Consider the following 14,956-nt stretch of genomic DNA (forward strand, 5'->3'; position numbering starts at 1 on the left):
AGATGTTGACAGGATCTAGGCTGGCAAGATCCCATTCCTCATTTACTCTTTTTATCATAAAGGAAAGAACCCTGCTAAGATGCAAATTAGAAGATATCTGCTCTTATCCTAACATACCTGGAACATGGAGGGAAAGAATTAATCTTCTATTTTGCCTTTCTTTAATATACAATATATTAAACAGGGCAATTTATAGTCAATGAAGAATATGTGTTGGTTTCCATACAATGCAGTAAATTATTGTTGAAAAACATGAATTACATGAATATAAAAACACTACAAATACTATAAAGTTAAAATACTGATGTTTTCTTAAGTAGCTTGCTTTCTTCCTTAGCACTGTGGACAAAGATTGGGCATGTATAGATCATTGCAGAAAAAGAACTGAAAACATCTTAGACTTCTGTCCTGCAGGTGATTTGAAAGATGTTAATTTCTTCATCAAAATCAATGAAAAATCTTTTATCACAACCATAGATTATTATGAAAGAAGACTGACTTTGGCTGTAACAAAACATGACTATTCTCCAAGTGAAAAAGGCCTTAAATAATCCATCACACAGTGGCACAGAGGATTAGGAAATGTATTGCATGGAATGCAGAACGTATTTTGGCAGATGTGCAAAAGACTGATTTTTGCCTGAAACAAAATCTTTGTTTTCCTTTATCCCTTCCCCGCTCCCCACGAACAACCTTAAAACCTCAGTATTACCCTAGGCTGCATTTAACAGGTCACAAGAACATCGTTTCCTCCAACACATTCTTTATCAGCAACATGAATATATGCATTATTTTCTCAAAAAGTATACACATGTTCCACATCAGGCAAATCAAAGGCTAATCTGCCTTTGATTTTTGTAAAACCATGGTGGTTTTACATTCTATTGTAAAACTGATTCTACCAAAGACAGAAAGAAAACATTTTATAATCTCCTTACACAAACTAGTGAGAGAAAGGCAAAAATAGGCAGAAAAAAATCTAATGGCTTCTATTACTTTTACTTGTACCACATCATATGCCGTTTTTTTTCCTACGTGCTAAAAATCAATAGCACAATTTCTATTCACATCAACAGCACAAAACTGAGCCCACAAGTCATTTTTCCACAGAAAGGAATATTCAGTATTAGACAAGACAATAATAATGTATGAAACACATTCTGTTTCTTCAACTGTATCCTGAAATGAAAAAACATTAGTCGCACTGCAGTATAAAACATGTAATAGGTTTTCTTCATTGATTTGGCTTCATCTTGACTTTCTATCTTGTCTGTAAAACCTTGCAAGAATTCAAAATGAACTAATGAAGCTTCATGCATTACCTGACTCCTGTGTGCATTTCTCTCTAAAAGCAGCTTTTAAAATTCATACAGGCATTAAACTTCTGTCTCAAATAGCAAAACTGTTCAAAGCATGATAGCTTTAATGGAATTTTAGATTTGTAAAATAAAAGTGAATCTGGGTGGGGAAAGAAGTGGTTATTTGGAGTGAAACACATAAAAAAGGAGTATCTGGCTTGCAAATGAAGTTTTTACACACCAGCGAAAAACAACAAACCACTCTATAAAATGCAGTCGTTGCTGCTGTGGGTCTTCTTTTGAACTAAATGCTGTCACTCTAAGAACCAATTCAGAAACTCTGCGGCAGTAGATGCATTAGAGTCTTTTGTTCATGAATATGTGCTCTGTGGCTTAAAAGCTGGATAAACTAAATGAAGTAATGACAGAAAACCATACATTTGCTTCCATCTAACAGATCCTGTGCTATGCTAACACCTGCGTAAATTCCATTTTCCTCTATTATTATTATTAAAAATTGCCTAGTCAATTCTTTTCAACTAAAAGATGTGAGGTCATCATCTTTTTAGCATGCTAAACCACTACAAAATATAATGAGAGCAGACAGACAATGTCTAGCTTGGTTATTTATCATGACTACTACATGAACCCAGAAAACACTGAATTCGGTTTCTTCTGGAGTACCCTGAACAATCAACAGTTAGAAAGATGGGATAAGAGATCACATTACAACAACTTGGAATATTCTGGACAGAAAACCACAAGGATATTGCATGGTCAAAATAAAGTTGAAAAAAATTACAGATGAAAACAGAAAAGCCTTATTTTCTATAGACCTAGGACCCTGTCAAATCTGTCCTCAAGAAACAGAGACATAAGTTATTAAGGATCAACTATCTTCTTTTGTTTTCTAAAGGAAAGTCTCCAATATTTAGCACTACTGGAACAGATCAGATGATTTAAAATTTCACTACATTTGTCCTAAGAGAACAACTTTCATAAGGGCAGAATTACTGGTATGCGTTTGTCTCACTGAGACAGCAGGATTTCACCGGCTTTAGGAGCTCCAGCCTTTACGTCAGCAGTGTGCACTGCTGCAGACTTTTTGAGATCTGAAAGACGGCGTGTTGAGGTTATTATATTTTCTCCCATGAGAAGTGTGGACTTTCACAGGAAGGTCAGAGGAAGAAAGAGGAACTTTGTGCTGGATCAGTCTGCTCCAACAGAAAGTTAAGGTTATTTCCACTCCTGCTTTTTGTCTGTCTGCTCTAATTAGACTGGAAGATCTTCAGGAAAGGGAATGTATTTTAGATGTGTTTGTATAGTGTTTCCAGCAAGGGTCTCATTTCAGCTGAGGACATTTATATGAGAAAAAGTAGCTGACAGAGAACCGATGATCTTTATCTGAGTTGCTTTACCCAGTGGAGACTTTTCGAGATACGAATTTACAGAGCTCTCTGAGTTTGTGGCTTTCTAGTCTTATGCTTCCCCATACTCAGATGCCTTGTTTCAAGGGGCGGTATATGTCTGCTACTCCTCGCTTTGCTAGAATGAATCATGCAGCCCAGAAAAAGGTCACAGAGCTCAACTGTGTATTTGGGGCTCATGGATCTGCCCAGGGAGGTTGTGGTGTCTCCTTCTCTGGAGACATTCAAAACCCACCTGGATGCGACCCTGTGCAACGTGCTGTAGATGAACCTGCCTTGGCAGGGGGTTGGACTAGATGATCTCCAGAGGTCACTTCCAACCCTCACCAGCCTGCGATTCTGTGATCCTGTGATCTCAGAATTGCAATGCTAGCAAACTATACCTTAGAATCCACCTATTGGCTAGATAACTCTCTAATCTGCTGTATTTCAAGTGCTTCAGGATCCCATGCAGGACTGCAGAATGTTATCATATGGTTATTACAAATTTACAAAAACTCTCCACTGCATATGTTTTTCATAATTTATGGGGGTTGTACCGACAGTATTTAAGAGATGAGCAAAATCACTGTTATTAGCTCATCGATGCCCTCATGTGGTCAGAAAAACCATTTGCTCTAGAGTAGAAAACACAGACCCGGAGGTGGTGGTGTGGAGGACTAGCCACTCTTGCTAAAGGTCATGCTTCTATCTCGAATCAAGAACTGCAGCTTTGCCCAGTTCAGTCTTAACATCAGGAAAAGGCTGGATTTTTGTTAAATGTTATAAAGTAAAATGTCATTTTTAGAAAAGGCAAAAAAATATACATATATCATCATTATACATGAAAGCAGATCCTGAGCAGTAAATATAAACAAGTTGGGATCACTGAAACTCCTGAATCGATTATTCTTCAGATAAACATCCAACTAAAAAATAAATTTCATCAGATGAACTTGCACTACCCTAAACTTTCAAGTACAAACTGCAGCTTCAGAAAGTCAAAAGAAAAAAAAGAATGCATTTCATAAAAAAAAATTAATTCACTTAAAGGGTGAATAATTCATTGTAGAGTTGTGCCTGATTAGTTGAGTGGAATACAAATAGAATAAATGAGACTATTCAAGGAATGAAGTAAGAAGAGCATCACCTAAAGGCGGCAGTAAATCAACCAACCACAGATTTTCTGGTCTCAGCCCACATAACAGAAAGAGGCATAAAGTAACCCCCCTTCCATTTCTAAGAATCCATTTCCTTAAATCCGTAAATGATGCCTTGCACATTGAGGATGGGATTCGGATCCAGACTGCCTTATTCATTAAGTACAATACACCTGCTGCTTTTTTTGATCTAATACAGTCTCAAAAGGAAGCAGGTAAAGGGTATAGTTGGCCATGTGTATCCTTCTCTGGAAGTAAATGTTTATCTCCTGATACTCCACCAAGGCTCACGGAAGGCTGTGTGGTGTTCAGTGAGCATAGGTTTAGGTGAAAAATTATAAGAAAGAAAAGGAGACCCTCTGTAAACGAGCTAAGATTTTAATAAGACAGTTCGATGAGTAAACTCCCATGAGTTACAATTTTTGCTCTAAGCACATTAATATCCTTATTTAACTAGGTGCTATCATGAACAGTAGTTGTTTAGCCCAGCTTCTTTTTAAGTGTCTGACCACTATTTTCATGGCTCACTGTGCACAAGTGCAACTCCTCCCTGCAACAACTGGAAACAAAGATGATTGTTCCCACATGTCTGTGCCAGCCCACGGTCCACCAGAATTTTTATTTATTAAAGCCTTAACGCTACACAACTTAACTGCCATGATTTACCATGGTACAGCTGTGAAGCACCAAATCTTCTTCAGAAAGGCAGATTTTGCCACACATGTATTATCCTTCACTTGTCTAAATGACACAGTACATTTATGTCTGGGTTTCTATTTTGTCTAATTTATAGAGTTAGTTGAACTTCAAGCATGTTTTCAAAGGGTTTAGCCATTAATAAACCAAGACATGCCTGCTGTAAAGGAAAACATAGACATTAATATATAAACGAGAGTGTTTGCAAGACTCTCTGGATCTTTTTGTTATTAATGTTTTATTTCCACAACAACTGAAGAGGCGATTCCCAAACACCTCTAAGGAAAGCACCTACATCATACTATGAAAACTCAAAAGCAGCTACACAACATTTCTTCCGTTCTGTAACAGAACTATGAGGGAATAAAAGAAACAAATCTAAGAGTCCTTCCAAAAAAACAAGTATAAGTAATTCAGGACTAAAAGCACTACTACATATAAGCCACCTTCCCCTTGCCCTTGTTCTGGCCATACAATGGAGAAGTCAAATTGCAAAGATTATTAATAACCATGACACTTCTTCCCCCCCTTCCTTTTTTAATTCCTCTGTAGATTTTACTAGACAATATTTTGCATACTGTACCATCTGCATTCCTGATGATCTCCACTTATTTCATGATGATTGTTCTGAACCTCTCACTGTTGCAATAGGAGGCCAGTCCAACTGTGTCCACCCCCCTCCATTCTAAGAGATCAAAATGCGTCTGGGGAAAGGAGGCTGTGAATGCATCCACAGAAAGTTTCTCTGAGTCCAAGTAGATGCCTCAGCTATATTCTAGCTCTGTATCAGGCACACACCAGCTAAAACAACCACTCAGCTGCAAAAGCTAGGCAAGGGGCAGGACTTGTGCCAACAGGTCTTTTAACCAGCTGACTACAGACAAGGACCTGACAAAAGGGGAGGTAGAAGTGTTGTTGCGTTCCTCATGACTAAGTATATGTGTAACACAGGGATCCCGAGATCTTTTCCCTAAATTGCTCTAAAATCTCTTCCTCTAAATCCACTTCCAATTCCTGTTCATTATCAAATACAGTCCCTGAGGGACTGGGTACCTGCAAAGTTATGAAGATCTGAGGTAATTCTAATTCAAGAGAGTCAATGTCCATGTATGACATGTGGGAAAAAAAAATGTACTTTTATGCGTGTGTGTGTGTGCAACATGTGTATGTATGTGTGCACATACGTAAATATATGTGTGTGAATATATATATATGCACACAACTACCTACATACACTCCCCAACCTAATTTAACATGATTGTGTTTCTTCTAAGTTAAACAATAAATCTGACATTTTTGGCATTATGATTACTTTAAAAAGGTACTCATCTTTTACTCCAGTTCAATACAGGCTTTATCTGAAGTCTAGGTAGGATCGGAACACATTTTAAATATATTTCCATTGATGGCCCTGGCATCCCATAATAGCTACTTAGCGTTTGCCTTTGCCCTCACCAGCTCTAAAGGTTAACTGATAGATCGCAGAAGAAAGTCTGAATGTTGGGAACTACTACTGAGTGCTGCTAAACTCATCAAAATGCTGTTTTTAGCAAAAAGCCCTCGCATCATGGATGGTTTGAGCATTTAAGACACGTGAAAAAAACACCCTTAATTTTTTTAGCTACTGGTGATGAACCAATATGATATGTTTCTCTTCTGTGTCACTGACATGAACCATATGTTCATGTCTTCTAGCTGTTCACAGGACACAGAATAACGTATGTGTTCTGTCACCATTCTTGAAGGCTGCTATAAGACCGTGAAGACAACCATTTAAATCTGAGAAAAATATCTATTTATTGCATTTCTTGAGTTTTGCTGAGTATGTCTATACTCATCTCAGCTAAGCATGTTTCAACCTCGAGCTATCTAGAGTTGACATTTGTTTTCTTAGGTGTCTGCACCGCATATATATGCAATTTTTTGCCCAGTTTCAGGTCTGTTCATACTGATTGCAGCATTCAGGGACATACAAGCTACTCAGCTTGGCAACACCTGTATAAAATATGTTTATATATCCTTATGGGTGTATACTGCATTTATCCCACCTCTAACACTGCAGTGTAGACATACAGCATGCACTTGAACAAGTGACCTGCCTTCCTTATGTCTCAGTTCCCTCTTCTGGAAAGCAATGATAATGTTTACTGGCTCCAGATGTTGCAATAAATATGTATTTAAACATTTAGGGGTGTCTAAAGGGAAACAGTTATGGATGGATGAAGCAATTTTTTTTCACTTCTCCATTTAGCTAGTTACAATGATTCATGCTTTGTGGAAACACCACATCAGTAAAATGTTAACTACTCACAGCAGAAACCAAAAGAAGATGCCTCTAGCGCTTCTGGGAAAAGGAATCACAATTCAAGATAAAAGGATTCATTTTTGACAGAAAACTGTTCTCTCAGTCAGTTCCCCAGGGCAGAAGATCTTGAATGAAATCTCCCCAAACCTTAATCTAAAGCCTTCCCTATTCTTACATACATTTCATTCATGTCTCCTTTTAGTGCCAAGGCTCGAAACATATCCAAAATATACCCAAGTCACGCTGAGTTGTCCACCTCTAGGACCTCTTCTAACAGAATAAATCTGGGCCAGTACTGCATGAATTTCTACGCACTACTGCAGAACTGTCCCTAGTGCATTTGTTGTTCAAACCATCGGTGAGAAGCAAACAAAGATTTTTTTCTCATTCATGAGTTTTTCTAGATTCATTCCACCATCTCAGTTTTGTGATGCTGTGAACTCTAACATGACTTAACTGTTTAGTTGGCTTTTTGCTAGAAAACAGACAGGTCAGGTCAAGTCATAAAAGCAAAGTGGGGAACAAAACCAGGAGAGAATATTTCCAGGCTGCTTCTTGTCTCTGGAAGGGCCTGATTTCATATCAAGAAATTGTCCAAATAAAGGTCTGCCCCCAATAGGTGGACTATTAGTGATAGACACTATGTGAATGGTCTTAGAAACCTGCCCTGAGGAGGTGTCAGTGTCTCTCTTAACTCTTCCTTTGGACTGACTCATCTACAAAGACGTACATGATATTTCAAACTGAGTGTCATCCATCAGTCTTGAGACTAAAGAGCTGGGATGGTGGAGGTGTTTTATTATTCAGGTTCTACACAGTGCATGCACTTGCTCATGGATGAGTATAGGCGCAATTTTACCACCGGAAGCTGAAGAAACTTCTGGTAGCTGAGCTATCAACGCTAAATACTTTTTCTACGTTTAAACAGCTGGTATTAGCAAGGCTGGTGCCCACTCAATTCGTATTTGCTGTATCCTTCCTCAGTTCAGTCCTACAGTATGTATCTTGACATTATATTGGATGAACCTGGATCATTTGAGAAACCCACCTGAGCTCTTACAGCAGACATAGCCTGAGCCAAACATTTCAGATTTTTAAGTTTCTGACGAAAACACATGCAGACTATTCAGAACACCTATGTAGAATAGGCCTCTGTCCAAGGCCAAAAAGATGTAAGCAATAACCATCCTTGAAGAAGCAGTGTACTGTAGAACAGGCAGGCCCTGAGCTTTAAGATCTGGGATCTTCCAGCAGATGTGACACTGTTTTAGGATTACAGTAGAAAGATGGGAAATCTTTTTTTCCCCTGCTTAACTATTCACTTAGATGAAAATATGATTTGATTTCCAACTAGGTACTTGAACGTTTATGAAGAAGGCTTGCTATACTGCCAATAGAAAATGAGAGAGAAGAGTTCATAGGAACTCAAAAGAGTTGCAACTACTTAACTCATGAGGCCTTTATATATAGCCACAAACACACAGCACTGCAATTTCAAAAACTCATCTCATGCATGTAAGAGATGATGCATCTACTGCAGGTTCCACACATACATCAAACAACACAGATACCAAAAAACCCCACCAAAATAGCCCCCTAATAAATCTCAGATTATAACAACGTGGTTTTTTTGATCACTTCTTTGGACAATCTTGGTACTGAAGTAACAAGAGACTGTCCTCAGCTTTGGGATGTCATTTTGCATGGTGATATTACCTAGATCAAGACTACACAAGGATTGCCAAAAACGTGGTTCAATTTTGAGGTTCAGATATATATTATCATTAATTGCAACCCAATTCTTTTGTAATCTTTGACCAAGTACATTTTCATGCACTCAACACGTTTGGGTATGTCCTGGGATTTTTGAAAACAATAACATTCTGAGCATAATCTTTACATAGCATAAAACATTTTGGGCAACAGTCTACAGCAAGAGAACATTAAGTGGAATGAATAAAGAAATAAATGGTTTTGCTCATGATAATCACGTACAAATGAAAAAAGATTTTGTTGCAGAGATTTCACAGAATCACAGAATCACAGAATGTTAGGGACTGGAAGGGACCTCAAAAGATCATCTAGTCCAATCCCCCTGCCGCAGCAGGATTGCCTAGACCATATCACACAGGAACGCATCCAGGCGGGTTTTGAATGTCTCCAGAGAAGGAGACTCCACAACCTCTCTGGGCAGCCTGTTCCAGTGTTCGGTCACCCTCACCGTAAAGAAGTTTTTCCTCATATTTACGTGGAACCTCCTGTGTTCCAGCTTGCACCCATTGCCCCTTGTCCTGTCAAGGGATGTCACTGAGAAGAGCCTGGCTCCATCCTCATGACACTTGCCCTTTACATATTTATAAACATTAATGAGGTCACCCCTCAGTCTCCTCTTCTCTAAGCTAAAGAGACCCAGCTCCCTCAGCCTCTCCTCATAAGGGAGATCTTCCACTCCCTTAATCATCTTCGTGGCTCTGCGCTGGACTCTAGCAGTTCCCTGTCCTTCTTGAACTGAGGGGCCCAGAACTGGACACAATATTCCAGATGCGGCCTCACCAGGGCAGAGTAGAGGGGGAGAAGAACCTCTCTTGCCCTGCTAACCACACCCCTTCTAATACACCCCAGGATGCCATTGGCCTTCTTGGCCACAAGGGCACACTGCTGGCTCATGGTCATCCTGTTGTCCACTAGGACCCCCAGGTCCCTTTCCCCTACGCTGCTCTCCAACAGGTCTGCCCCCAACTTGTACTGGTACATGGGGTTGTTCTTGCCCAGATGCAGGACTCTACACTTGCCCTTGTTATATTTCATTAAATTTCTCCCCGCCCAACTCTCCAACCTGTCCAGGTCTCTCTGAATGGCTGCGCAGCCTTCCGGTGTGTCAGCCACTCCTCCCAGTTTTGTGTCATCAGCAAACTTGCTGACAGTGCATTCTATTCCCTCATCCAAGTCATTAATGAATATATTGAATAGTACTGGTCCCAGTACTGACCCTTGAGGGACTCCGCTAGACACAGGCCTCCAACTGGACTCTGTCCCATTGACCACCACTCTCTGGCTTCTTTCCTTCAGCCAGTTCACAATCCACCTCACTACCCGATCATCCACACCACACTTTCTCAGTTTAGCTGCGAGGATGCTGTGGGAGACCGTGTCGAACGCTTTACTGAAATCGAGATAGACCACATCCACAGCTTTACCATCATCTATCCACCGGGTAACATCCTCATAAAAGGCTATCAAGTTGGTTGAGCATGACTTCCCCTTGGTGAAGCCATGCTGAGTGCCCCTAATGATCCCCCTATCCTTGATGTGCCTAGAGACAGCATCAAGAACAAGTTGTTCCATCACCTTTCCGGGGATGGAGGTGAGGCTGACCAGTCTATAGCTATCCGGGTTCTCCTTCTTGCCCTTTTTGAAGACTGGAGTGACATTCGCTTTCCTCCAGTCCTCAGGCACCTCTCCCGTTGCCCACGACTTAGCAAAGATGATGGAGAGTGGCCTCGCAATGACTTCCGCCAGCTACCTCAGTACCCGCGGGTGCATCCCATCAGGGCCCATGGATTTATGGACGTCCAGATTGCTTAATTGGTCCCTGACCCAGCCCTCATCTACCAAGACAGATGCCTAAAGGGCATGATGCTTTACCATCTATTGAAATACCTCTAATGATGCACCTTTTAATTATTTTTTTTGTATGGTACTCTACCTAGAAGAGACATAACAGTAAACAATGCTTACTGAAAAACAACAGCCCAATGGAATCAGTGGTTTTTTCTATTTAATTTCTATCAATAACGCTTTGATGCAAAAAGCAACACAAACTTATCAATGTCTGCCTATTGCCATGAAACCTTTAGGGCAAGATTTAAAAAATACATTGTCTTTCAATTTCTTTTCAGATATTTAATAATGAAGTGACCTTCTTTTTAGAAACACTGAACAGTGAAAAAGCTCAACAATTTTTGGATTTCCAGTAGAGTTCATAGCTTTGGAAAATCCAGTATTTTGTTTAGAAATTGTATTGTAGGCACTCCAATTTAATAATTTCAGAATACTGTACTCATATTTTGAGTTTAAAACGTTAATAAATGAAGAAAATTTCTGACCTGCCTATATAAATGCAAACTTATGTAAACATAAACCATATTTCCAGAAACTACTTTTGTAGCCTCAAGACTTCAGCAGTTTGAACTCTGAGTGTATCAACAATACAAAACAAATGTTGACTATTTTGAAGACTGCCACAACATTATATCAAGGGAGCTTAATTATGGATTATAAGTGGAACAGCTGTTTGTTTTCTTTCATTTCATTGCTTGTGTACATACAGCTTGTTTCTGAGTTCTAATGTGTTTGAGAAAGCTAAAATGCAGCCCTAGAAGATAGTACCAATAGTTCCAACTGAAGACGGGTTGAAGATTTGTTTCCAATTCTAGTTTTTTGAATCTATATTTATATTGAAAGCCCTCTAATTCTTTTTCTCTCAAAAGTCAGGAAGCTTCAGAGAGATTCTGAGTGTTTTTGCAGAACAGTGGTTCCCAACCACCTAGACAGGCCTCACTTTGGTCAAAGAACATCACCATGAAGGGCTAATAAGCTTTGCTAAGCCTATAGTAGCTTTGTGGCAGCTTTTAGGCAAGGGGAAATTGGGGTGGGTGGGGAATGAATACTAGTGATAAGTGGAACACCAACAATTTCTTAAATGAGCTTCTGCTACAAGATGATTGGGAACTATGGGTTTAGTCAAGGAATTAGAGGTGCCTCATTAGACTCCAAGATACTTAATGTGAGCATGAGCATGAAACATTATACAAAAGAAGGTGATTTTCATACACTTGAATGAACAGACCAACACATGGCTGCAAAATATCTCCAATTCTGTAAAAACAGGTATCAGGCAATACTTAGCAGCAGCTTTCTTAGCAAAGTAATTGTCTCTAGAACAGGAAACACTGGAGCTCTTGCTATGCTTAGCTTACACAGGGAATCTACATGAATATGTTTTTAAGCTAATGTGATCCTTTCATTTCCAGAAATGAATGCCTTAATAAAGTACTGCTTTTATGTCTAGGTCCATTGAAAAATTGAGTTAAGTAGGAAAAGTGAAGGCCCTCATCTCCAAACAGCAAAGTATAGAGTTTACACAGCAACTACATATCTGTGATCTTATTGGAGATGTACATAAAAGAAAATAAAAGATTTAATTTATTGCTTATTGCTCTGTAATGCCGTTGTAAGCAAAGTTTCTTAGGTCTCATTATCTTTCCATTTAAAGCAAAGTGTGTAAAGTAGACAAAGAGAAGTTAGTGATAATCTGAAGATCACAGAGGAGGCTTTGTTTCAGCCCTGTAGTTCCAATCAAACAGTATGCCATTTTGAGCTCTGACAAACCACTGACTTGAGCTATACATGCTGCGTTGACAGAGGAAAGAAGAAAGATACTATAAGAAGACTTTACCCTGTAATGTGCCTACTAATTAGAGAGGCAGACTGTCAGGAGAGAGAAATTCTACAACAGAATTTGAAAATTGTTTTGTGACTGGGGGAAAATGTCTTAGCCTTTTTTTAAAATGGTTACTTGACATTACTAGTTAAATGACTTAATATTTCCTGATGATGTGTACTTTCCAAGCCAGTATTTGCTAATATTTAGGTGACTATGATTGACAGTACAGTCATACTGTTGACTAAAATTACAAGTTATAAAAAAATAAAAAATAAGGAAAAACAACTATTAAAACAAGTAAAACTCTAAATGTTCCTCCTGGTTCTTTTCATTTCTACTAGTCAACTTGATTAGAAGATGAAATTGGCCTGGTGTAAAACGACTATACTGACCATAAGATGGTGCTAGTGCTACTGCATTGGTAATAAAAATGGCACTGGTAAAGCAACCAGCAACCACACAAACATGCTACTGGGTAACAGTTTCCGTTTCTTATGACTTTTATGAAAGGCATTTGCTAAGGTCCAATAACTAGAACATGTCAGTTCTTGCACAAGTTTCTGTACCATCTTGTAGAAAGGGAGCTCAGATCAGGAAAAGAAAGTGAAAGAAGAGCTCTATTTTCTGCTTAATAAACCTCATTCACACTTGGGATAGCTGGACACCTTGTAAACAATAATATAGAGCGATCTAATTTAGAAAAGACTTATCCTGTTTTCCCATTCTAATGTACTGTGAAACTGGTAACAGAAATTCATGAAACAGAAATAACTGCAATGGTAGATAGACACAGGATCTTCCTAGTCAAAAGTGGAGAAGTCCTCCTATAGCACACTCTAGTTCTTCGAAGGAAAGCAATACCTTCTCCAATCACTAACAGAAATTAAAGATGCAGTTGAACAGTCCTGAATTTTCCCTCTGTGTTGCAATGGTGATCACACATACCAGCCAGTACATTAATACTCATGTATACATACATAAATGCACATACAGCATATATGCATATGCTGTATATTTTCAACATCTACCTAAACATTCCACAGGAGAACATGGATATATGGAGACCCTTGTAACTCTGCTCAGCTGGGAGAATTTTCAGAATTAGCCAAAGGCACTACTGTGAAATCAAGGCACAAGGAACTCAAGGCATCTTCCACCTAGGTTTCAAGTTTCTTTTCTAAAGTACAAACACAATTATTTTTTCCAGGTATTTGAACTCTGGAAAAGTATACACTTTCCTTAAAAATTAATTTCATTATTCTACATTTTTAAAGTTGGAGTTGAAAATCAGCAGAGGATAAAGAATTAATTTGCACTTAAATGTACTGGAATTTGGCAAAATATAAACACTGCAAGACAAAGAGACTGTCTGTAACCGTAATTACAGAGGTCACAAATAAGGTTTCTAATTAAGCTATTGTGTCTTTTTTTCTCAGTGAAGATGTCTATTCAACTTTTTTCACAGGCATATCTCTACTTCGCAGCATTTTTCAACACAGCTCTCCCTCAACTCCCCTCCCAGCTGAAAACTCATTTGCAACTCATTTTGTTAAGTGTTTTTTCACTTCAGCTTTCTGAACTCCTACCTGCACAGGACGACCATCTTCTTGGCCAATCATGTTCCTCCAGTCCTGCAGCGACTGCTGGAGGCTGTCCAGCCCCGTCTCCCAAAGCCTCACGCTACCTCCCATGTCCACACTAACCACACCTACTTTGCCCAATGGTGCCAACAGGGCATCGGCGTCCGAGATCTTAGAGAGCCAAGATGTATATGGAGAGAGAAATTGTGATCTGCAAAACAAGAATTAATGTGATTTCTCTTGAAGCTGCCATTAAAAAGAGGATGGGTATTTCTATAGTTAAGGTGACAATTAAATGAAATTACATCCTCATTCCTTGAGAGACTACAACTAAGCCCTGCAGACCCACTATTTTATCTGAAACATTCCACTTACTGAAACTGGATATGACCAAAAGATACTTGTAAAAAGTAGTATAAAAGAACAGGCTGAAAGGGAATGTGTTGCCTAACCCACTGCTATATCTCATCTATCTGAAAATAGTCAGTCTTTACAAAAAACTATAAAGAATATGAAACATTTAAAAATGTGTTACAGAAAAATACAAAACTACAAAACAAATAGGAGAGAATATAACCTGGGCACTGAGGAAAATACCTTTCCATCAACTTAAAGTAACACCTTTCTCTAGTGCTTTAATAAAAAATGAAGATTTAATCACTCATTAAAAGATGGCACAGCTTTATGCACAAAGAATCTTTGCACTGTTTTAAACAGTTAACTTGCAAACAAAAAATTACTGCTGAAACAAAGGACCTAATAGCTACATAATAAGAAGGGAAGTTTAGATAAAGTAGGAAAGATTCTTTGCATTTTTTCAGTACTGTCAATGACATGCATAATGACTTGGCAACTTGCACTAATACTATAATCAATAATCTTAGAAGATAAAAGAAGCAGTAACACATATGTCTCTACCAATGACTGAAATCGCCATGTACTAATTCAACTGAATCATTTGACTAGGCTAACTATGTCAGAAGGAGGAAAGGTTGTTAGATTTTAGCATATAACTATTCATATATATGAAAAGTCAATTTATTTATCAGTTCTTAATGGAGTACC

The 14,956-nt window shown here is 38.7% G+C and overlaps 1 protein-coding gene across 5 annotated transcripts in view; it reads right to left on the bottom strand.

Moving 5' to 3' along the window:
• Positions 1 to 14,956, bottom strand: part of VWA8 (von Willebrand factor A domain containing 8) — a 225,603-nt gene that overhangs the window by 37,153 nt on the left and 173,494 nt on the right. For all 5 annotated transcript variants that reach the window (XM_068418061.1, XM_068418042.1, XM_068418050.1 and 2 more), the window contains one exon: positions 13,898 to 14,102. In XM_068418061.1, coding sequence (XP_068274162.1) covers positions 13,898 to 14,102 — 205 coding nt within the window. The remainder of the gene's footprint in view (positions 1 to 13,897; positions 14,103 to 14,956) is intronic.

Source organism: Nyctibius grandis, chromosome 2 (genome assembly GCF_013368605.1).
Source record: "Nyctibius grandis isolate bNycGra1 chromosome 2, bNycGra1.pri, whole genome shotgun sequence".
Lineage (NCBI taxonomy): Eukaryota > Metazoa > Chordata > Aves > Nyctibiiformes > Nyctibiidae > Nyctibius > Nyctibius grandis.